The sequence below is a fragment of the Ambystoma mexicanum genome, chromosome 12, assembly GCF_040938575.1.
Source record: "Ambystoma mexicanum isolate Mex_15411 chromosome 12, UKY_AmexF1_1, whole genome shotgun sequence".
In the NCBI taxonomy this organism is placed as follows: domain Eukaryota; kingdom Metazoa; phylum Chordata; class Amphibia; order Caudata; family Ambystomatidae; genus Ambystoma; species Ambystoma mexicanum.
Window position 1 is genome coordinate 149,873,900 of NC_090936.1, and position 25,385 is coordinate 149,899,284.

A 25,385-nucleotide genomic window follows, 5' to 3' on the forward strand; every position below is an offset into this window, starting at 1 on the left:
GTCTCTCTAGACCAAGGGAAATTGACTGGACCTAGGAGGCTGACTAAAGGTGGATTTTCTATGCATTAGCTAAAATTGGTTAAATAACCAGGTTAAGGCTTTTTTTTAATCCAGGGAAGGATTCCTCATTTTTGATGTTTAGAGAAAGGGAGTTCCAGTGTTTGGGGGCCAAAACCTGGAAGCTACTACCTCCTGCTCTAGTACCTTTGTAGCAAGAAACCACAAGTAGCGAGTTGTTAGTAGATCTAAGCGTTCTGCTGGATGATTTTTTCTTGATGGTGTTGTTCAAGGCCAGCTGGGATTCAGACTTTTAAGTGCAGGATGGTACATGCATGCGGTGTAAATGCGTAAATTTGTGAGCTAACTGCACAGAGAAAATCATATAGAGATCTAAGGGCATCAGAGACAGAATAATAAAAGCATGTTGTAAAAGCAGAGTGAACATTATTAAACTATACATAATACAATACTTAAAAAGTACAAAAATATGAATGCAAGTTAGGGTGCAGGAAAAAGAAGATGTTGCCAGTGAAATCAGTTCCATAGCCTTTGCAGGAACCTGGCTGCCTTTCCTGGGCTTCCTCGGCCTGTGGCCTACCTTGGCAGGTGTTCTCATGGGTAAGCTGATATCCGGTTCCGCAGCCGACCTCACGCTGACAGCGGAAAGATCCCGGCATGTTTATGCACACCAGTCCTTCCTTGCAAGTATGTGTACCGCTCACACACTCGTTCACATCTGGAAAGTAGAGGGGGACCACACAAAGTTAAAGAGTACATGGACACTTTCTGCGAAAAAGCTCACATGTTGCACTGCAAAGAGGTGGACAAAAGCTTCAAATATCATGCATACCCATATACGCACGGCAGATACTACTTACCCAGTAATACGCTTTCTGGCCCTTGTATGTGCTTAGAAACACATGCATAGTCCACCATCTATTGGTTGGCTCAGAGTAAAACACTTGTTTTTTCAAAGAAAAAAAATGGGGCGTTGACAGGGACTTTCCTGACGCACTATCCCTAGCCTACGTGTACAGGTGCTCATCCCACCTGCATCAACATCCTTTGATTGGTTTCTTTTTTGGACAGGATGTCTATTTGGGCTTTACGTGTACTGAAATGGGTTTTTTTTCTCATCCCTTTTGTACTGTCACTTTGCTCTTTTGCGGTGATGCAGCGCAGGCACGTGTGATTCTAAGCAGATACAAGCCTTAGAATGAAGATTACAGAGCAAGTCATATTTGTCTTCTGGGGCTTGTGAGTCTACTTCGATTCACATCCTCTGCAAAGATTAACAAGCTGCACCTTAGCAAAGTGGCGGGTGAGCAGGGACAATGGAGAAAATATGTTTTATTTCTACTTGCGCCACCTGTGAATCAGACCTGGTCTGTGTATGAACACAGTAGTGCAGTGTGAATGTATGTACTGCTCAAAGGTGCAGCCTTAGAAATCTCCTCTAGTGGCACGTTAGCAATAAAGACTAGGGATGTTCCCATGCTACGTGTGGCCTGGGCTCTATCTAGGCTTGAAAGGGAACGTATTTTTTGCCAGTGAGTAACAAAGTTGTATTCACTTGACGATCTACCTAGTACTTCTGGCTTTGGTAACTGGGTCCCCCTCACGATCAACTACAAAATATGCAAAGAATTGGCTCGTCTTTTAAATTGCCTTTGCTTTATCTCAGTAAAACATGACTGTTCTATGTGATTTAGTGTGTGTAATGCCTCCCCCCACCCCGTTTGGAGGGTTCTGTGGATTGGTCAGCATGACATTTAGCAATGTATTTAGTAGAGAAATGTGGATGCGTACATAGTACCACCTTGTGTTTGTGTACTCTTACAAAAGACTTGATACCGATGATGCTTGTAACTCGCTAACCCTTGTGATAGGTGCAACTGCTATTAGGAAAGTTACCTTTTAAGAGAGATCTTTTAAGGTGGCTTTTCTTCCCTCCTCCCTCTCCCGGGGAGTGAATTCCTTTAACCCCTTTCATGAAGGCTTTATCCACTGGAACTCGCCACCAAGACACTTCATGCTGAGATGTAATGCAAGCTGCTTTGTGTACTTTGAGGGCGTTCTAATCTAGTCCCGAGTCTTATAGGTAAAGGCGGTAACGATGTGCATTGGCGCGCAATCAATGCAATTGGGGAAAATGATTAGTTTCTGTGCCAATTCCCTTTGAGAGACTCCCAGCACTTTTGCTGGACTCAGACTTTTTAGATTTTAATCTCCTGGGTGAGGGGAACTTTTTACCACTCATTCATTTTTTTTCATCAACAACAAACACAAACAACACCGACAGCACACGTGGTCTCGCCACAGTCCAATACTAACACCAAAGCGCAGCGCACGGTGTATACCAAGCTGAAGCCGCCAACAGCACACCACCTCTCTCACTCTCCTACTCCCTCTTTTTACTGATTTACCCAACCCCACCCTTTCTTGTTTACAGATCTGCCAGAGCGCCTGGGGACCAACTACGTTGGTGACGTGCACAATATAAATACCTTTAACATTTAACTCATTCTTTTCTCTGACTGGGATTTTTATTGTTACTGTTTTATGGAGTCTGGTAAGATCCATATGTTTAATACAGGCATCTGCATTTTGCTTTGCGACACCCAGCACCCTTTGTGCAGTGTCACTGAGGAGTCCATAGGGCTTCTCTTTATATTTAAATACATTCTCTTCTGGGAACTACAATTCCCAAGTGTAGTAAGGTAACCGTTATCCTACTTACATTTTCTTTTGTGGGTCCAGCACACACCACCATTTTTGGGGTTGTGGGGAGTTTATTTTTTATTTTAATTTTATTTGTATATTTGTATAGCGCACAACAGCCCATGGGCATCGCAGCACTGTTACATAGGTAGGTAAGTTACTTTGTTACGCGGTACAACATAACATAGAAGATGTACATAGTTCATTTGATTGCAGAGAAAATGGGCACACATGAATAAGGAAAAACACAGGTGTGCGAAGGTTAGTCAAACATCTGGGTTTTGAGGGCTTTAAGGAATGAAAGATGTGACGGTTCATTTCTGAGGGTGAGTGGCAACGAAAATTCTGTTGCCTGGCAGCAATGAAGGGGAAGCTAGCACCGCCTGCTTTGGTGCATTTGAGTATGGGGATAATGAGTTGGTGGGAGTATGGTGTTCTGGTGAGTCTGGACGAGCCCGCTCGGACTACTTTTGAGGAGAGGTGGGGGAGGGGGACAGTGTGAGTGATGCACTTGTGAGTAATGGCAAGGATTTTGAATAAGGCCTGTTCTTTGACGGGGAGTCAGTGAGCTTCCCGTCTTGCTGCAGAGATATGCTCTCTTTTGCGAATGTTGAAACCTGTTCAGAAAGCGTTATTTTGGATTATTTGGCGTTTCTTTAGATTTTTAGATCAGGTACCAGCGAAAGCGACACTACAGTAGACCAGTCTTGAGCCCATTGTCGCTCTGGCAATTGAGAGGCAGTTCTCGGTGGATAGGAATAGTTTGGCTGCATTAATCAGCTTATTGGAATAAGCTGCTGAAGAAGCAATAGCGTTGACTTGACGTGACAGAGGGTGGCATCCGGGTAGACTCCTAGGGTCTTAACGGAGGAGGAGACAGGGATGCGTATGTTGTCGATTGTGAAAGTAGTGTAATGACTACTGAGTTTTTTTAGGGTTTCCTGGGGACCTACTAGGAGGATTTCAGTTTTATCACGATTCAGGCAGAGCCAATTGGCCACCATCCAGGTCTGAATGGTAGGATAGACTGTGTTTAGTGCCTTTGCGTCTGTTTCGTAGTTACCAGATAGCTGGAGGAGGACTTTGATGTCATCAGCATAGTTGGTGTAAGCTGTGCCGATGGAAACCAAGATGTCAAACAGTGGCTTTGTATACATGTTTTAGAGGGTGGGAGAAAAACAGGATCCCTCCAGGACTCCTCAGTGGATTGTGGTGAGGGCTGCGCAAGCCTGGTCTGAGAACAAACTCACAGCTCGTCCTTCAAAGAATGATGTGATCCAAGCTGTAGCTTTGGGGGAGAAGTGAGCAGAGGAGGTGAGGTGAGGACATAGAATGTTGTGGTCCACTAAGACAAATGCAGCCAATAGGTCCAGGAGGAGGTGTAGTGTTGGCTTACCTGCATCCTTAATCTCATCTAATTGATTTTTTAGATCAAGCAGAATCGATTCAGTGCCATGACCAGGGCGAAAAGCCGGATTGTAGTAGACCAAGGATGCGATTGGTTTCTAGGAAGTGTTGGACAGGCAGGATCAAGTGAGTTTTTTTAATAGAAGTGACAGTCCAAAACTTCCTTGAGACATGGGGGAACCAGTCCTGAGGCAAAGGAGGCGTTTATGAATGCAGTGAGGAACAGCGCCAAGGTGACCGCAAGGTCCTTGATGATGGCTGGGCATACATCACATTTGCAGTTAGATGGTTTGAGATGTTACAGAAGGGTGAGAACTTCTGGTTCAGTGACATCCTTGAAAGAGAAGAGTGGGAAGTCCTGGGTTGAGGGGTTAGTGGTTGGTGTGGTAGGGTGGTGGGGTGTAGTAATTGCGTTCTGGTTGGTTAGGATTCTGCTATGCAGTAGGTCTCTTATTAGACATGGCAGTTTGGATATTTGAGCACCACGCATCATCTGCGGAGATGACCTGCGTAGTGGGAGCCAGTGTTTCTAATTCCCTAAAAATGGCAAAAATCTCCTTAGATCCACATTTTGCATTGGCAATCCTGGTGTTGAAGGAGGTGGTTTTGGCTAGGATAATATAGCCTTTTTGTATTGGGCAGCTATCTTGCTGAATTCGCCTTCTGTGGATTCTAGGGGGTTAGTTTGCCACGTGGAGAGGGTGGTGTGTTTCATGGAACAGAGTTCAAGTAGTTCTGGAGTGATCGAGGAGTTAGCATGTCTTATGGTTTTTGCTTTCCTTGTTGATAGTGGGGCTATGATATCAACAGTCTTTTTTAATGTAGAGTTGTAGATCTCAGCTAGAGCTCTAGGGGCATTGTAGAAGGTAGGTCTGAAGACAGGGGTTTCTAGATATGGCAAAAGTTTCTCTTTGGTTAGCATGTGTGTGCTCCGAGCTAGAGCAACGGTAGGGGTGTTGTAGGAGGTTTTTGTTTTTTCTGCTTGGGGATGGAAAAAAGGATGCCATGGTGGTCTGTCCAGGGGCAAGGGGAATTGGAACTGATGGAGGGGGAGCAATTGTGGTCAGCTATCCAATCCAGGATGCAGCCTTTGTTGCGAGAAGGGTTTGTGATCAATTAATTATTGATTATTGACAAATAATTATTATTATTAATTGTCTGAAACCCAATGGGTCTAGTGCTTTGAGGAGGGATTTAGCTTGTGAGTCCTTAGGACCGTTGAATCCTAAGTTGAGCTCTCCTTGTAGGATGGACTTGGTGGAGATTTTTAAGTTGTTGGATAGAAGATGGAGGAGGTTCTTGTGGAAGTCTGCTGTGGGGCCGGGGGGGGGGGACAGTAGACAATGTGTATTGCGATGGTGCAGTTAGGAGATATAGTGAGCTTGAGGGACAGAATGTCACCGCTACCTTCGAGAGATGCATTGATCTGTCAGAGAGGAAGGAATTCTTTAGCTATGAGGGCTACTCCTTTGGTATGCTGGTGTTCCTGCCGGTAGATGGTGTAGCCTTGGGGGAGGGCTAAGGAGATGTTGGGGCCAGAAGCTTCATGAAGCCAAGTTTCTGAGTTGGCGAAGAGGTCCAAGCTGTAGACAGTGAGCAGGTCGCTGATTTCCAAGGTGTGTGCTGGGAGGGAGCGAGCATTAAGGAGGGCACATTGAAATGAGGCCAAAGGTTTGTGAGAGTTCTTCGGGGTCTGGCTATTAGAGCGTCATCCAGGCTATTAGTCACAGCTGGGGTAGTTGTGGCGGGCAGGGTGGCAGAGTTAGATCTACTTGGCTTGGAGACATCAAGGTTGATGTTGGCAATGTCAAGGTTTGGCAAAGCGACTTTCAAATTTGTAACAACATTATGATGCAGAGTATTTACCGGTATGACATTCAAGTGAGAAGGGGGGCGCCATTTAGAACAGCTAAATCTAGGGTTGGGTCATCGGCAGTGGAATTATGATTAGCAATGTACAGTTTGCTCATATCAAGATTAGCATGAGCAATACCATTAGCAAATGGATGGCAGGGAGATAGAACAATTGGAAGCGATGGGGCTGTGTCATGCGCATGCAATCCTGGGTCAGGAGTAGAAGAGGTGGTCATTTGAGGTGCGGATGCAATGAGTGCTTGGGATTTCCTAGGAAGGTGAGGGGTGGAGGCTTTGGTGGGAACAGAACTAGGTAGTTGAATAGATGTGCCAGCAAATGTATGTGGCGGTTCTGTAATCTTTATTTAATTTAGACAAGGAGACAATGCTCTTTAGGCGAGTGTGGGCGGAGGTGGAGTGAGTGAGCGTGGAGGGCTGCTTACCGGGTGCTAGTGTAATGATGGTAGGATGAGGCATACGCAGTTGCTATGCAGTAGTGTGGGTGTCCCGTTTCATGTGGTGCATGTGACGTACTTCAGTATTTTGCCGGGGAGCTTGGTCAGGGGAGGCACAAGTGTGTGGCTTGGTTTTGGCAGGCTTGGTGTGATTAGCGCAGGTATTTATGGAGGCCGAGGCTCGAGTGCGCAAGCCGAGTAGGCGGTTTCTGGAAGACGTGATTCTTTTGCATGAAGGGCGGAAAGCGGGTTTACTACGGGCCCACAGCATTGCCAGTAACCGGCTTTGAACTTTTTGTGCAGGTGAGTAACTGCGAGGGGTGATAGCTCCTGCGGGAAGATCTTGCTGGTGGAGTTGCAGAAGCACACGCAAGACGGTGTTTGTGGGTGTGCTGCACGTGGATAACCGTGGAAGTGAGCAGGTGATTAAGTGGAGAGGCTGTGCAGTACCTTTCAGGGTAGGGCGGGGATGGTATTGTGTGCTGAGTTTCGGTTGAGTTGGGGAATGCTGGCATGGGGGAGTGGGTTGGGACGATGGGAGCACAACCATTCTAGTCATAGAAGCCGGCTGGGCGACGGGTAGGAACCTGGTTGGGTGTGGTGTAGCATGGTCTACATTACAATATAGAGTCTTAGATACATTTTCCTTTTGATAGATATTGAGCCAGGACTGTGCACATTAGCTGGAGTCTTACCTTTCGGGTATTGCAACGGGAAACAGCAGGGAGCTGCACAGAGCTCTTTGTGGAGACTTTTGTACTGGCCTTCTAGACTGGCCGGCTTCGCCATCCAGCTCAGGGGGTCAATCTGAAGTTTATATATTTCCTGTTACGGCCATCCAATCAGCAGGTTGGATGGATGAACAATCTGCAGGCTGGGATGGCATCATGCTCAGGTCAGCCATCTTTGCAGTGGGAATCGTGTTGAAGAATGGGATGATTCCTTCCTTGTTGGTAGGGCGCAGTGTCTCTCACATAGATTCCAGTCACAGCGGAGCTGCACAGAGCTCCTTGTGGAGCCTTTTGTCCTGGCCTTCTGGACTTGCCAACTTTGCCATCCGCTCAGGGGGCAATTTGAAGCTTGTATATTTCCTGTTCTCGGCCTTTCCTCTATCACTAACAGAAGATTTGAATCCTTTTTGAGGTTTGTCCCCTGTTTTCTTTCTAACCAGAAAGTATTTGGAGCATACTCCAGAGCCCCTGAGACGCTGGGGATCAAGTTCTACTGCCCCTTTCTGTAACATGGCCCGCACCTCCTGCAGAAGCTATGGTTCGTGTTGTTCTTGACGCTGAATCGGCGGGATAAGAGGACACCTACATTGGAACTCCAATGTGTGCCCCTGTCCGAGAGCGCCCGGCACCCATCTGTCCATGGTGATCTTTTCCCACGTGCCAACGAACTTCGCCAGCCGGTTTCTCACTGGGGTGCCTAGGTGGGGGCCTGGGGCCACGGCCGGTTCTTGCCTGCTTGGGGGTCGGGGCTCTGCCCTGCGGGCGGCTCCGCCGCTGTCTTGAGAGTAACCGCTGCATGCTTCTTGAGAGGAGGAGTGTGGAGGCTCTCGGTACTGTGTATTATATCCTTTGGAGGATCTTCCTGGTTTACCTCTGAAGAACGAAAGGACGACGGCCGTCACTGCTGCAAAGTTCCCAAGGAGCGTGTGGTCTCTACGTCTGTCTTTATTGCTTGCAAAGACTCATTAACCGCCTTTCCGAAGAGGTTCTCCCCATCGAGCAGCATATCCCGTACCTTCGTCTGAACGTCTGGGTGGAAGTTAGTTGCCTTCATCCAACCTTGACGACGCAGGGACACCCCGATCCCCATGTGGTGGACACCCGTGTCCGCGATGTCCACTGTCAACATGATGGCATGATCCAAGGTCATCTCTCTCTCCACAAAGAGCTCAAGAGCCTCAACCTTCTTGTCTTCGGGCAGGAAGTTCAGAATAGGACCCAACTTGAACCATAGTTCCGGTCATATCGGGACAAGACGGCTAGAGCGTTAGCTGCCTTGATGGTAGAGGCTGCCGTGTAAATTATTCTCTTGCCCATTGCATCCAGCTTCTTCCCCTCCTGGACTGGAGGTACCATGGCTTCCGACGAATGATTCGCTGAGCGCTTCCTGGCTGCTACCGAGACCACCGAGTTGAGCAAAGGTTGAGACCTTAAGCACCTAAGTTTTTCATTAGAACCAAGTCCTCCTCCCAGATGTCTTCCAGGAAGGGAACAGACATGTTTGTCTTTCTTCTCGACTCCCGCCGTTGCTATAGGAAGCCTTCTTTCTTGGTCTCCTCTGCGGTTAACTGAAATGGCTCTGAGGCCCTTGATATGACAGAATGAAAGGATCCAAACTTCATTGGGTGGGAAGGTCCTATGGGGCACATCAGCATGCAGCGTTTCCCCGTCGGTCGCAATGAAGTAGTCATTCTCGTTGGTGCCTGTGGCCGTGGTGGCTGTGTTGTGCTGTATCTGCATGTGGGTCCAGGGCTCTGGGTGGGGTCTTTTCGCACTGATGTGGTGGTGGAAGAGTCGGATGATGGCTAGGACCAAAGCCCCCTTTGGCCTTTTTCCTTTGCGGGAGCAAGCTTAGCCTAGAGGGTTCCTGCATGTCCCGTGAAGGTGTAGGTCCTGGAGGCATCCTCTGCTGGGTTTCAGTGAGCAGTGTGTGCAGGGTCGTTAGAATATCCACTGACATGTCCCTATGTCTAGAGGTGAACAGAGCTAGCGGAGTCGGGTCTGGGCTGACATGCCTCCTCTTGCGAGCAGGGGACCCCTCGTGATCCGTGTAGCAGTCATCCTGCAAATAATCGTCCTCGTCGGTACGCAAGTAGATCTGTTCCGGTCTGTGTGGGCAACCCCCTGATCCATGTACCGGGGAAGCACCACTGGAGTGACCATCTTGCTCTCCGTCTCAGGAGGCTGCTGAGGGTAAGGACACCCGTGGAGTGCCCGCCACCTCCTTCGCTGACCCACTCTCCTTCAGCGCTATCCCAGTGATCGTCGTTCTCTTAGACGATTAACTTGTCGTCGCTTTTGTCAACGGTGCAGTCGTCCACTCAGTTGACCTGGCATGCTGCAAGGTCTTTGCCAGCTTCGACGAGTCTTCCGCAGACTTGTCCATCGGCATATCCGCGGGCACACATTTTGCCGGGTTTGGGGACTTCCTCTTTGTAGAAGACCCTTTCGATGTTAGGCTCACCGTAGAGGTCGCTGGTGATGGCAATCACCTTTTGCCCAATTCGGGACCCCCCCCATGAGCGGCAAACTGAAGAGGCACTAGCAGTGCGTAGCTTGGCCTTCTCTTGGACCCCAATGAGCGGCGCGTCCTCAAAAGGTCTCAACCTCCTCTCAGAGAAAGTTTGCTCCTCGGACTGGCCAGTCCTAGATGAGGCTTCACCCAGTCCCACTGCTGAGTCAGTGGCCTTGCCTGACTTGAGCCACGCTGACAATCTGCTGTAGCTGTCTTTTTTTTATTTTCTTCGAAAAACCACAGCACACTTTGCATCCCTCCTCATCGTGGTCCGGATGCAGGCAATACATATTGATGCTTGTGGTCTCATGCAGAAGGGATGTGACCTAGCAGTCCGGGCTGGACTGCCCCTTTTGGGGTAGGACCAAGCCCGATTTGCATATGGTTTTTCCCCTTCTGTAATGGCTTGGCAGACTGAAAAACGATCGTCTGGAGGATTGCCCAGAGCTTTGCCCCTGGTTATGATTTATTAAAAACCTCCAGCCATCACCTTTTCGTTTTGCTAAAGTCACCCCGAGTGGGACGGGTATGCCCAGACGTGGGTCCCGAGTCTGCCGGGCCTAGACACCCAAGATAATCCTCACTGATGACGCCCAACAAGGCTGAAACATGTCTGGGGATGCTTGTGGTCTCGTGCAGAAGGGATGTGACCTAGCAGTCCGGGCTGGACTGCCCCTTTTGGGGTAGGACCAAGCCTGATTTGCATATGGTTTTTCCCCTTCTGTAATGGCTTGGCAGACTGAAAAACGATGGTCTGGAGGGTTGCCCAAAGCTTTGGCCCTGGTTATGATTTATTCAAAACCTCCAGCCACAACTTTTCGTTTTGCTGATCTTCCACAAAGACGTTCCACAATCCACACTTCACACAGAGTTTGAAGAGGCTTTGACTTTCCTTCTTCTCCTCACTCATGTTGAAAAGGCGTGAAGTAGGCCGGAGGTCGGGCCTTCTCGAAACCTCAGTGTCGATCCGATGATGGAGGAAGATCTTCGCTGGTAGCGGATCCCACTGCCATCCTCTGTCCCATTTTAAGCAGAAATCGGCCAAAATGCAAACTATTTTGGATAAAAATCTGAAAAGGGCACCTATGCAGAACTTTGGTCCCTTCTCGTGGCAGAAGACCTTCCAGGAGGGCAGGTACAGCTTTCTAGCAGTAGACCAGGTGGGAGGACAGTTCTGCTTTCACTCCCCGCAGGAGGCACTGAGTGAACTCGTCACACAAACACCACCAAGCATTATTTATACAGAGGGGTGATCAGGCAATGGCAGATCATGCCTCCAAGCACACACAGGACCCTAACACAAAGGAAGGGATTTTAGAGGGGAATCGTATGCCAGTCAGAACTCAATTCAAGCTGGCTTCAGCCGCCAGTCCTGGGATCCAAGCACCCAGTGAGAAAATATGGCCACTTACTCCCATACACTCAGAGAGGGGTAATGATTAGTAATTTGATCTCTAAGGTTTTCAAGGGAAACAAAAGCTCCTTCCATTTTGTGAATGGAGGACGGGGTCAAAACAGATCCCAGCCAGGTAAAATGATTTCTAAGAGGTGGAAGCCATATTACACAAATATAAATCCACCACCAGCCTAGCCACATGAATAACAGAGGGGGTACCTTCTCTGGGACGCTATGGGATACCTTTGCTTAGATCCCAGTTTTAGCTTAGCTGGACATGTGGCACAGTGAGTAGAGCGCTCGCTTTTATATCCGTGCAGATCTGCTGGCACAGGTTAGAATCCCAGCAGGGCCAAACTCAGCCTTTCATCCTTCCGAGGTCGATAAATGAGCACCACACACAGTGGGCCAAACTCAGCCTTTCATCCTTCCGAGGTCGATAAATGAGCACCACACACCGTGGGTAATAATAAGCAGCGCTCAGATGCCTGAGGGTTCGCAGCGCTATATACATGCTACCATTAAGGATTCAAAAGGATTCCTATACGCCAGAGCACAGAAAACAGACACTTTGTCAGGCTTTGAATTAACCCTGGCTCAGAGGAAAAGGGGATTAAAAACCAAAGAAACCAGTAAAAGAAGTGCAGGCGATACTCAAAGGAAGGCAAAAGAACTCCAAAAATGAAATTCTGCCCTAACGTTTTCACACAAAAATATACCGTTACAGCATCCTCCCCAGATTAGATTACACAAACAGCCTCTACTTGGGTGGCCCTGCACAAATTGTAAGCAAGGTTCCACAGAGTGCAAAATGCCATGGCCTAACTATTGCCGACATTGGAACCCAGGCAAGTTGCACAGTATTGTATAGCCCTCCAAAGGAGCACTGTTTAGTGAACCCTTTACCTTCACAAGAAATGTTGTCCGCCTGAAGCTCGTACCCAAAGAAACAAGAGCAGGCATAACCAGAACCTGTATTCCTACATTGCTGTTTGCAGGGACCACCACCTGAAAAAACAGAAAGCAAAGAAAGATTAACACAATTCCCATTAAATGCTTTGCACTTCATAGATGTCAAAACAAAAGCTGAACTGATTCACGGCTCGGGCTGCTTCAGAAGTGAAAGCATGGAGGAAACTGATTGAAGCAATGCATGAACATAGTTTTTTTTTTTTAAGAATGTTATTATTTATTAACACTATAAACATTACAAACAGTGAGGACATCCGTTTTACAGTTTCGCAACATTACATTACTAAGTAGGCATTTCGGTCCTCTCCCATCCCACCCCTTTAACTCGAGCCCCTCCTTCCATGTCATCTTCCTGCTTCTCTTCAGGCGTATCTACTTCCATTTTTCTGCTTACGTCAATATCACTATGGTCGGCCTGAGGGGGTCCCACCATCGAGGCCTCCAATTGTCTCCATGCTATTAGGGGTCCACCTCCTCCCCCCCCTGCTGACTACTTCATACCAGGCAGCCGTTTCTGCTTCCGCCCACTTCATGGGGTCTGCTTCTAGGCCGTTGGGCCGTTGGGATGCTTTCCAGCCCATTGCAATTCTCCGTTTAGCCAGGATGTAGGCCATGTCCTTCAGCTTACTAATGTGCTTCAGGTTGCGTGGTCTGGTAAAACCCCCCCCAACATGCATGCCCAAGCGGACTCCACCTCCAGCATAATCCCTTTTTCCGCCAAGCATATCTTCACCTCTGTCCAAAACCTTCCCACCTCTGGGCAAGCCCAAAACATATGTAGCATCCCAGCGTTCTCCTCCCCAGACCGAGGGCATTTCTGTGCCCCTGGGCCTCCGAACCTAGCTATTCTGCCAGGGGTCATGTATTCTCTGTGAGTGACATACAACTGTATCTGCTGGAGCCTTGCGTTTCGGGACACCTTCTTGTGATACTTTTGGGTTCTATCCCATTGCCCCTCCGACATGGGTTCTCCCACCTCCTCTTCCCAGTCTCGCCTCAGTTGCAGCAGCCCCTTTCCCACCCTAGTCCCCAGCAGTTCATAGGCGGGAGATCTCATGCCCGCCCTCCGAGATATCATACATTGTCTCGATGGTTGCATCGGGTTGTTCCGCCAGCACTGCCTCAGGCCGCACCCGTTTGATAATTCTGGAGTAAGTGATGTATTGACCTGTGTGCACACCGGTGTCCTCCATTAGCCTCTGAAAGTCCACTGCCACCCCCTCTTGCCATATATCGCCAAGGGTAGCCAGGCCCATTGATTCCCAGTATCTACGGACCCCTTTCATCATTTGGGAGTCCTCTCCGCACAGCACCGCTAGTATTACCTGCATGGAGAACGGGACTGGGTTTCCTATGATTTGCCACGCTCTGCGCCACATTTCCCAGCCAAGCACTAACAGTTTCGCCATTCCCAGTACCTGTAGCTTAGGTAACCACACTATTTCCCAGAGAAAGAAGGGAGCAGGGTCCTTGCACAACAGCCTGGCTTCTGCCGTTTCCTCTTCAGACAGCCACCTAGCCACGTATTGCAACTGTCCCGCCAAGTAGTATAACTCGAAATTCGGCAGGTTTATACCCCGCCTGTCGCACGAGTTTTGTAGTTTCCAGAGGGCCACCCTGTTCCTAGAATTGTGCCATATGAACCCCCTGCACAGGCTGTGGAGTTTAACAAAAAAGCGTTTGGGGATCGCATACGGGATGTTTGCAAAAAAGATAGTCTAGGCAGGACCACCATCTTAATCAGAGCCGCTCTACCCATCATGGCCAGGGGCAGTCTGGACCAAAATCCCATACTATTCTTGATACCTTCGGCTGCCTTTTCCGTATTGTGTTTGTGTTCGTCTTCCGTCGTGTGGTATATATCAGTACCTAAGTATCGGAACTTCTCGGTTCGCCAGGGTATCGGCAAGACCGGTAGGCTTCCCGGTGGGGCACGTCGGTACCTTCCCAGGGGGAACATGCTAGATTTCTTGGAATTTACAGCTATGCCTGAAAGGGTGGCGTGACGGTCCATCACCTCCAGGACATATTGTAGGTTTTCCTCTGAGAAACGCAGATACAACAATATGACATCTCTATACAATATGAGATGCGAGCCTCCCGCCGTGTGGATCCCTACTTCACCATATTTTTGTCTGAGGCAAACTGCCAGTGGGTCTAACGCAAGAATATACAGCATGGGCGACCAGGGGAAACCCTGTCTAGTACCCCTGCTGAGTTGCCACTTATCTGAGATGATAGCACCCGTCTTGACCCTTGCAATTGGGGAACTATATAACATTTTTACCTTTTACCAACCTCATATACCCTGGCCCAATCCCATATTCTCTCAGGGCCGCCAGCAACCATGGCCATCTCACTGAGTCAAAGGCCTTCATGGCATCCAGCGAGACAATTACCAATTCGCTGGGGTCCCTCTCGGTTTGGTCAATGATATGGTGAAGTCTCCTATGATTATCGGTTATGTTACTACCAGGGACATAGCCTGTTTGGTCGGGGTGTATTAATTTACCAATGACTCGCTTAAGCCTGTTTGCCAGCACCGCTGTAAGGATTTTACTATCTTGGTTAAGCATAGATAAGGGCCTGTATGACCCGCAGTCTGTGCTTGGTTTACCCGGTTTTAAGAGCGGAATGATTACTGCCTCCTGCAGGGACTCAGGCAATCTGCCGAGCTCAAATGCCTCATTAAGCATGGCCAGCAGTGGGGGAAGCAACTCTTGTTTGTATGCTTTATAGAGTTTGCTGGGGAGCCCATCCGACCCCAGGAATTTACATGTGGGAAGGTGCTGAATCACTATTTCTAATTCTTCTAGTGTAATTGGGGCGTCTAGGTCTGCCCGCTCCTGATCATCTAATTTGGGCAAGCCTATATCCTCTAATGTTTCCTGAATCTCTTGGTCCATTTCGTCCCCGGCAACCCCATAGAGACGTTTGTAGCACCTAAGAAACTCTTCATTTACTCCTTCCTGGGTGTCCCTACTCTGGCCCTGTCCCCTCTAATTTCCCTGATCACTGGCTGTGTTTCGTTTTTATAGAACCAGGCCAGCAATCTGCCCGGCTGGTCTCCTCCAGCATGCTGCCTTTCAATATATTTCGTGTAATTCAGCTTACATAATCTGTCCCAGTGATCACTACTAGCTTGTTGTAGCTGCTTCATCCTTATCCCATCCTCCTGCGAGGTGCCCCCCTTATTCATCTTCCAGCTCCCTCTCCGTTTCTTGCAACTCCCGTTCTATGCCCCCACGGAGCCCTTTAGATTTTGATATGGCTACGCCCCGCACTACTACTTTGAATGCCTCCTACAAGGTTCCCACTGATTGGACACTTCCTGTGTTGGTATCAAAGTACTCAGTAATCACCTCCTTCAGGTCCCCCCGGAATCCCGAATCCTGCAGGGCCTCTGCTCTGAGCTTCCACGTCGGGATTCGTGCTCTAGGGGGCTGGTGTCGCCACTCCAGGACCAAGGGTGAGTGGTCCGAGAGCACTCTAGCCTTATACTCCGCACCCGTCACTTCTCCTACCAACTCAGCAGCAGCAAAGATAATCCAGCCTCGTGTGCAGGTTATGTGGGGCTGCATAATGTGAGTACTGCCTATCAGCTGGGTGTAGCTGCCTCCAAACATCTTTGAGTCCAAAACCTTCCAGCAGGGCCTGTAGCGCTTTAGCAGCCGGAATAGGCTTGTCTGGTCGGTCATCTGATCTATCCAATTTAGGATTTAATGTACAGTTAAAATCCCCTCCCCATAGGATTGCACCGCCCACTAAGGGGCTTATTTTCCCATATAGGATCCTAAAGTAAGCTGCTGTGTCTTGATTAGGGGGGCGTATAAGTTTATAATGCTCACTTCCCTGTTCTCCAACATCCCCCGCACCATTACCATTCTACCTTCTGGGTCCGTTGTAGACAATCAGCTGAAACGGTACATGCGGTGCCACCCATGTGATGACTCCCCTCGCGTAAGCCGAGTATGCGGCTCCCGTTGTGCACCCCCTCCACTTTCTCTTTACAACCTCCAGCTTCTCCCTTGTAAGGTGGCTCTCCTGTAGCATTGCAGTGTCAACCCTCATCCTTTTTAGATACATCATTACTTTATTACGCTTCAGGTAGCTGTTGAGACCCTCACAGTCTAGGTGACCACTCTCAGGCTACCCAAAGCCATCTGTGGGACATCCCGCCTCCTTAGTTTCCCCTCCCGCCTGATTTGACACAAGATTTGGCTCGTTCCCCTCCCATTACTAACAAAAACTCCCCAACTAAACCCTCCTGGCCCCTTAGCACACCTATAAAACACTGCACACAACCCCTTCCCGCCCCCCTCCCCAACCCAGCCCAACAAGTGCCCAGCTCCATCCCTGGATCTCAGGCTCCCCCTGCGTTTGGGCCTGCCTCAGGATGCCGAGGGCAGGGTCCCGACAGGGTGTCACCGGTCTACCGGTGACCCAACTAATCTCTTCACTTTGGGGGTATAAGGACTAGTTCAGTTCGGATCGTACGCTAAATTCCCTGTGCATATGGATCATGCCCATATATGTAACCCTAATAGCATGCCTTCTGCGGCCGTATCCTGTACTATATTCAAGTCCCAATGTCGTGGTCTGTAGCACGCGGCCTTCCTTCTGGATGCCCGTTTCTTGGGGGCAGATCAGCGAGTCCAGCCATTCCATAGCATCCTCCAGAGTTTCAAAAAACAATGTTCTGTTCTTGTGGAACACTCAATTTTGCCAGGTAGATCAGCATGTATTTGTAAAACAGAGGGGGGTCTGGGAAACTCTCTACCAGCACAAACACAGCCCATTGACTTGTTCTTGGGTGGATGGCCCCTGGGAGAGTCTCAACCAAGTCTTTAGCTCACTGTTCTTTTCACAGAGAAGAAATTTCCCCACATATTAGTGTTTGTCCTGCCCAGGGGCAGTCCAGCACCGAAATGCTAGGCAATTCTCCTCTGAACAAGAGTACCACAGCAACCCCATACACGTGTTTCAACCTTGTTGGGCATCATCAGTGAGGTGAAGCTGCGCCCCTCTAAGAACAGTGAGCGAGGGGTCCACGTTTTGCATAAATTAAGTTTGGGTTTCACCCTAAGTTAACAGGGCGATCCAGACGTGGACCCCTTGCTCACTGTTCTTAGAGAGGCAAGGGACAGTGAGCTAAAGACTTGGTAGAGTCTCTCCCAGGGGTTATTCACCCAAGAACAGGTCACTGGGCTGTGTTTGTGCTGGTAGAGAGATTCCCAGACCCCCCTTTGTTCAGCATGTATTTGTAGCCTGCTTCACGCAGCCTCCTTTTCACGGTCCCAAAGTTTATGCGCCTGCATTGCACCTGCAGGGTGTAGTCCGGGTATGCAGTTATATTCGCTGAGGCCCTTCGTATCATTCCACCCTTTCAGAAATGCTCAAGGATCCTCACCCGATCACGATAATTCAGGATCTTAGCTATCACCGGCCTGGGGGGGTTTCCCCGATGGCGGCTTCCTCATCAAGGCTCTGAGCGCCCTTTCCACTGCAAACCCCTGGGTCAATACATCTCCGGTTATCTTCTGCAGCACCATTGACTCTATGTACTCCATAGGGTTGGGTCCCTCCGCACCTTCAGGCAATCCCACTATACGTATGTTATTCCTTCTGCCTCCTACGCCCTGCTTTCCAAGTTGCCCACACGTTGTACTAGAGCATGAAGTTTAGATTTGTGGGCGGCGCACGCCTCTGTATTAGGGGCCACCTCTTTCTCTAGCTCCCCTGTGCGTTCTGCCAGTGCTCTAACGTCCTCCCAGAGGAGATTCACCTCCTCTTGTACTGCCCCAACCTTGTGCTCCAGTGCTGCCTTCAGTTCGTTCATGGCAAGTCCTAGTTTGGTTCCCCAAGCCACTTTTAGGTCAGCAATCACGGCAAGGATCTCCTGATCTCTTCCCGTAGTGTCCGTGCCTCCAGCGGGGGATTTGTCTTTGCTTCTAGCCCCTTCCGCCCCTGGTGGCGTCTTGGCGTATTCGTCGAGCGTGTGTTGTTTGCTTTCCATTCTGGGCGGTTTATTAGTCATCTTGGTGCTGACTTTGATGCTCGGATCTGGGTGGGCTGAGCCAAGGGAGCCCCCGAACTGCTAGTTATGCTCCCCGAGTGGGCTGTGTCCTCCCACGTAATTGTCTTTAGGCGCTTCAATCCGCATGAGCAGTGAGCTCCTGCCTCGGCAAATACGACTACATGGGCCCACACACCAGTTCTCATGTGTCTTCCAAATACAAGCACTGGCCCGGTGTATGTCCGCCGTGAACCCTGCAAGGTGATTGCAGACCTCTCAGCAAGACGCTCCTCCCTGTGCTCCTCACTTTACCTCATGCAAGGGCTAGGGGGTGTCTCCCTCCCTTTGCCTCTATGATCCCAATGTGCAGCCCTTGTGCACCAACATGTTCGACATGGTCAGGGACCCTGTCAAAAGGGGAGGGGGGTAGCCACACTTTCCAAAATAATGATATGTGCAAGAACAGAGGGCAGAGGGAAACTATATACATTAGTTTCTATATACGCTGCCAATTCTGGACAAGACGGGTTTATACAATCAATGTTGACTAAACTGGAGGGTTTTGCCAAAGGACAAATAGTGCTGTTGGGGGATTTTAATATGGCGTGAAATCCTGGGGCAGAAAGGGGCTGGGGAATGCGTTCAGCCAGGGCAAACCCTCTAATGAACTGAATGAGAAGATTGCACGGCTTTCCTTGCTGGACTCATGGAGGGAAAAGGCGGTGAAATATGAAGGGGTATACATTTTTTTCATATGTCCATAGGACCTCCTCCAGAATCGACTATATATGGCTGTCGCAATCTTCATTGGACTTGGTAGCAGCAATAGAAGTGGGGGCGATTGCACTATCCGATCAAGCACCGGTAACCCTGAGTTTAAGAAAAGGTGGGGCCCGGGGTTATGGAAATGGAGATACCCCACACATATATTCAAAGTTCATACTCTAAGGGAGGAGATTCGAGTAGATATAGAGTTTTTTTTTCAAGATAATAAACAGGGGGACACGAGACAACCTTTGTTGTGGGATGCCTTTAAAGCTATGATCAGAGGAAGGATAATAGTCAAAGGCCCGAAGAGATGGAGAGAATAGACTCCTAGAGAAAGAATTGGAGGAAAAATTAAAACAAGTGATGTCCCGGATGGGTATAGGAGCGAGTGGGGAAGTAAGGAGGGAATATAGGGCGATAAGAGGCCAACTATTTTGATTTTGAATAATTTCTTACGCGCACCAGACAGATAACTGCATTCGGGCGCAGATGTTAACTAAATATTGGATATACCGCTGTGGGAGCCTGAAGTAACCCTAAAGGGATATGTTCATTTAAATAGGAAGGTTTTGAGTTCTTTTCTGAACCTTGCCAAAGTAGTGCTGGTTCCATAGCTTAGGGCCAAACACAGAGAACCTCCTATCACCTTTAGAGATACATTTTGTCCTAGCGACACGTAATAGGAGTTTATCTCCTGATCGGAGGTCTCTGGACGGTATTACCCAAATTCTTTGTTTACAATTGTTCGAATGAACAATTGACCGAATTTAAAGGGTCACAATTGACCGAAATATATATATATACATATATATATATATATATATATATATACACACACATACATATATATATAAGGGTGTTGGGGGGTTTGGCGTTGGGCAGGGGGTTGTGGGGGGTTTCCCACCACATATATGGTACAATTGACCTTCACAATTCGGTCAATTGTGAAAAGGTCAATTGTCATTCGAACAGTTGTAAAATGAACAATTCGTATACAAGCCTCTGGACGGGTAATAATGGAGGGTTCTAGTATTCAAGTATCGGGGTGCAAGTTTATGATAACACTTGTACACCAAGCATGCCACCTTAAATTTAATGCGATCCTCCACCATCAGCCAGTGCAGTGCTTTCCCGGCTGTGGACACATGATCGAATGCCAAATGGTCGAATTTTTTTTTGTTATATATATATATATATATATATATGTGTTTTGTGGGTTTTCGTGTGGGGAAAAAAAAAAAAAAAAAAAAAAAAAGGGGGGTTGGGGGGGGGGGGGGGGGGGACCTCCCCAAAAAAAACAAAAAATGGGTAAAAAAAAAAAAAAAAATTCGACCATTTGGCATTCAACCAAATGGTGTCGACCAATTGTCCCGTCGACCAAATGTTTTCGACCATTTGACTGGTAACCAGTCTTGACATTCGTTTCCCAGGGATCCCTGTCATGAGGCTGTTACAGTAGTCTAGATGGGCATTTACCAAAGCTCCCACTACCACTGGATGATCTTGAGGTATTAAAAAGGGGAGTACATTCCTGAGCAGGTGCAGGGAATAATATACTGCTTTTACTTTTGCCCCTACCTGGGCTTCGCTGGCAAGATTTTCTTGCCAGATACACCCGAGGTTTTTCACTTTCTTTGAGAACGGAATACTCACTCCCAAGATCTGTGTGGTGATATTTGTATCTTCCTCTATTTTTCTTCTCCAATCTAAATATTGCTTCTGTTTTGCCTGCATTAAGCTGAAGTTGGTTGCAGGCCATCAATTATTTTTATATATTCCATACATCGGTCTATCGTCTCAAATGCCTAAGGTGGATTGTCCGTCTCCACATAAATCTGTGTGTCGTCGGCATACGAGTGAAAACGTAGACCGTGTTTCCTCAAGATATCAAACAGTGGTCGAATATATAGATTGAAGATCAAAGGTGAAAGTGCTGATCCCTGGGGAACTCCGCACCTTAGTTGTATTAATTCTGAGAGAAATGCTCCCAGTGTCACCTGCCGAGTTCTGTCCTGTAGAAAGGAGTCAAACCAGTCCACCACTACTTTGGCTGCTCTGCCGATGTTTCCGATCCGTTGAAGTATAATCTTATGATTGATTGTATCAAACGCCGCAGACAGGTCGAGCATCAACAATATTGAATTGCTTCCCCGGTCTGCGGTATCCAGTAGGTCATCCTGGACTGCCAGTAGGGCAGTCTCTGTCCCATGGTTGGGACGAAACCCCGATTGATGTTCATCTAAGATATTTCTACTATCAACGAACTGCTGAAATTGATTACAGACAATTTTTTCCAGGATTTTGGTGGCCAGCATAAGTTGGCTACCAGGCGGTAGTTTTTAAGTACCATAGGATCTAGGTTAGGCTTTTTCAACAAAGGTTTTACCAATGCGCCCTTAAGTGCACGTGGGACATAGCCCTCTGTGAGTGATTTGTTCACAAAGGTTGTTACAAATGGGGTAGGATTAGTTGCCAACGGATGGCGGTACAGGCTGGCATAGGAAAAACTAGATCTTTTGTAGGTTTTAGTTGAAGTATTAAGGCCTGTATGGTTTCCTTCTCAGTAGACTGGAAGCTAAAGATCTCTTCAGTTTCCTGAGAACTAGAAATTTCACAGACAAAAGCAACAGAACGCTCATTGTTATTACTCAAACAGAGATATTACATAAAAGCCAACAATGCGGACCAGCTTCTGGCTAGGTTATTACGAAAGGGAGAAAAGGTTAGAACCATATTAAAAATTAAAATGGAAGGGGGAGGAGAAAGCTCAGACCTAAACGTCATAAAAGAGGAATTTTCTAACTATTACTAAGATTTATACAGATCGGAAGATCCCCTGGAATAGTGGCAAGTAGAATACTTAGATAAATGTAACCTACCTGTCATACCAGAACAGGAGAAAGTTGACTTAGAACTGGACATAACAGCAGAAGAGGTACGCAAGGCCATAGGGGCATTACCAACCAATAAATCCCCCGGCCCAGACGGCATTATGTCAGATTTCTACAAAACCTTTAGGGAAAGCCTTCTCCCACACCTGGTACATCTTTTTAATGGTTTCGGAGGCAGGGAGACTTACTCCAACTATTGAGGATGCAAAGGTGGTAGTCCTGCCAAAGCCCGGTAACGCTCAGGCCAACTGTGGTTCGCACAGACCGATCGCATTGATCAATACAGATGCAAATATATATACAAAGATCCTAGCGACTCGGCTGGGCCAGCTCCTCCCAAAACTATCTAGCCCGGATCAATCAGGTTTTATCCATAGTAGACAAACGGGTGATATCACCTGAAGGCTTGCACACCTGATTGAAAAAGTGAACACGAAGAACATCCCATCCCTTCTCATCACTTTGCACGCTGACTGGAAAAGCTTTCGATAGGGTGAAGTGGCAGTTTTTGTTTCACACTTTGGAAAAGATGGGGTTTGGGAATACATTTATTTCAATGATAAGGGCGAACTACTCACTGTCGCTCCTCTTAACAATCAATGGCCAACTATTGGCGTCAATCAGGATGACGAGAGGAACGAAACAGGGGTGCCAGTTATCCCCATCATTGTATGCAATCCATTTGGAACAACTGTTGGCCACAGTGAGGACAACCGGGGAAATATCAGGAATCCCTTTCAGGGGAAGGGAGCATAAGGTGGCCACATTTGCAGGCGACATCTTGTTAACACTCACAAATCCGAAAGAGTCCCTTAGCACCATGAATACAGTGCTAAATCAATTTGGGGCAGTGACAGGATTGAAAATTAATATGCACAAATCAGAGGTAGTAAATTTGCCAATTCCACTAGAAAGGGAATGGGAACTTAGAGAAGCCCTTCCGTTATCGTTGGGCAGAGAACTCGATGCACTACTTCAAAATCACTAATACTAAGGAATCTTCATTTGCGGCCAACTATATTGGAGAACATTAAGATATGTTAAATGATTGGGGCCCATTGACAATATCTTGGTTAGAACGTATTAATGTTCTGAAGATGGTTATTCTCCCAAACCTACTGTACTACTTTATGACGCTTCCAACAACAGTGCCCAAATCTTTTTTTTCGTTCAACTCACAGACACACAAAGACTTTCATTTGGAACCATAAAAAAAACTAAAACAACAAGGTGCCTGATGAGGACGTCAAAACACAGGGGTGGACTAGGAGAGCCAGACTTTAGGGCGTATTACCTAGCTGCACAGGTTAAAGTAATCAGTGATTGGATAAGGGATGATCGTGTTAAGATCTGGAGGGATATACACACTGCGGTGGTCTGGGGTAAACTTGAGGAGGTGCTTTGGAAGCCAAAGAGGGACAGGCCATGGAACATGTATTGTAGTAAAATTGTGGCTCTGGAGGGAGATTCCCGGGACGAAATGATAGAACGAGCAAAGGTGACCACCTTTCCGTCACTGTTCACTTTGATATTTTGTTACCCTCAATACTCGCGGGGGTGAGGGGCAATCGGAATTCAGCAAATGGCAGAATGGTGGATGCCATAAGGTGTGGGACCTGTTCAATAGGAATGAGATTAAATCCTTCCAAAAGGACTTTGGAGTTGAAGAAGGGGAAAGGTTCCGCTACACACAACTAAGATATTGGCTACTAAATCCTATAATGAGGAAGGCTGCAATGAGAGTTTTAATGCTGTTTGAGAAATATCTCACCTCAGATGCAGGAGACAAACATGTGGTGGGGGCAATTTATGGATACATTAAAGAAGGAGAAGAGCCAAGGGCTTGGCGATATATGGTGAACTGGGAAGACTTGGTGGGTCATCCGATTGATGAGGCGCACTGGTCACAACTGTGGATGAATATACCTAAGCTTACTATGTCTATACAGATTAAGGAGATATGGGTAAAGATAATGGTGCAGTTGCACCTTATGCCTATGAAGCTCCATATGATTTTCCATAAAGTCCCCATGACATGTTGGAGGGTGTGCGGAGCAGAAGGCTCATGGAGTCACATTTGGAGGGATTGCCCACTAATCAAACCATTTTGGACTCTGGTTCAAGAAGCACTGAGCGAGGTACTGAGGGTGAAGGTAAGGGGAAACAGCTGCCTCTATCTTGGGATTGGTTGGGATCCTGGAGGAGTTACCCTCGAAAGCTCAATGCAAGGTATATGTGATAGTAATGATGGTTGGAGTTCTGGTGGTGGCACAAAAGTGGGAAAATAATGAGGACACCAACACAGCATGAATGGGTGGGAAAGGTGTGGAACTTTGTAGCGCTAGAGTGGGTAACCTACACAAAACAAGAGGACTACCAGGGCTTTCAAGCAGACGGACTTGGTAATGATGTTTCTTCAGAAGGACTACAGAGGAGCCTGGTGCCCGAGGAAAATGAAACTTTTGGGATTGGCACAATACCAGCCAGGCATGTCATCTTTAAAGACTTGAATACAGATTAACTCTCGAATGGAGGGTGGCCCAATAGAGGGGATGAAGATGAGGCTAGTAAAAGGAGGAAATAGTAGGGGAAATGCGAGGAGAGGGGGGGCCAGGGGAATGGGAAGGGAAATTGAGTATAAACACTGGATCACAGTTGGGACATGAGGGAGATTGGGAAAAGGGGATGGGGGAACCTGGGAAGGGGAGTTTAAAATGTTTATGAAAATGCCAATAAGAATGTACATGAAAAAAAGGGGGAGGAGGACCCCTAGCAACTTGTGACAGTATTTTCCAGAGCCAGTCCAGCTCCAGTCAGTAGCTGGCCATGGAACCAGCTGATGCAGAGGGCCAATCGAGGGAGTAGGAGGAGGATTAAAAAAAGGCAGGAATGACAAGGCAGTGCGGGTTGTTCAGGTGATGCCAAGGGAGGAGAATCTGGAGCAAGAGACCAGGCAGAGGACGGACGGTGCAGAGGAGTGTGAAGTAGAATTGCAGAAAGCTTGTGCAAGATGACTTATTAGTTATGAGAGAAAGTGATACTTCGGTGTGAGAAAGCATTCAAGGTGAGTGCCACAAAGGGAGAGAGTAGGGGTGTGAGTGAGACTGATTGGGAAAGGTGACAAAGTGAAAGAAGGGTGAATGGGAGATGGCATGGGTGTAGAGTAGAGGGAGGAGAGTGTGGAGAGTGCAATTGGTGGAGAGAAGTGGGGATTGACAGTAGTGGTAAGGGAGAGTAGTGGGAGGTGTGACAATTCCAAGGATCTCATGACCTCTCCCCAACGGCGAGCCAGCCCCTTCGGAACTAAGGAGGTGAGCCTGCTACGCTCAACAACCCCTAAGAGACAGGGTAAGCAGGATCCCTCTGTGGTATCCCCCCAGAGGGGTACACATCACCATTACTGCCCCCAGACACTAACTTTTTGTGAGCTATGTGGACGCTAAGGTGTATGAAAACTTTATAACCCCTGTTGTAATGGCGGACTCTGCTTCTTGCTGAATCTTTCCCCAGTCCTCATGGAAGCCAGTGGAGAGGCAAATAGGCCAGCCCCCTGGAAGAGTGTCATTGAAAGAACCCATCAGAAGAGTGGACCTGTGGAGTTCAACTAAGCCAAAGTGCCCAGAGGCAGTGTAGCTGGAAAGGGAGAGGGAACAAATAAG

General features: G+C 47.9%; 1 protein-coding gene across 2 annotated transcripts in view; it reads right to left on the reverse strand.

Annotated features, from left to right (window-relative positions):
* Positions 1 to 25,385, reverse strand: part of FBLN1 (fibulin 1) — a 788,021-nt gene that overhangs the window by 548,058 nt on the left and 214,578 nt on the right. For both annotated transcript variants that reach the window (XM_069628189.1, XM_069628190.1), the window contains exons 6-7: positions 11,986 to 12,087; positions 599 to 736 (exon numbers count right to left, since the gene is read on the reverse strand). In XM_069628189.1, coding sequence (XP_069484290.1) covers positions 599 to 736; positions 11,986 to 12,087 — 240 coding nt within the window. The remainder of the gene's footprint in view (positions 1 to 598; positions 737 to 11,985; positions 12,088 to 25,385) is intronic.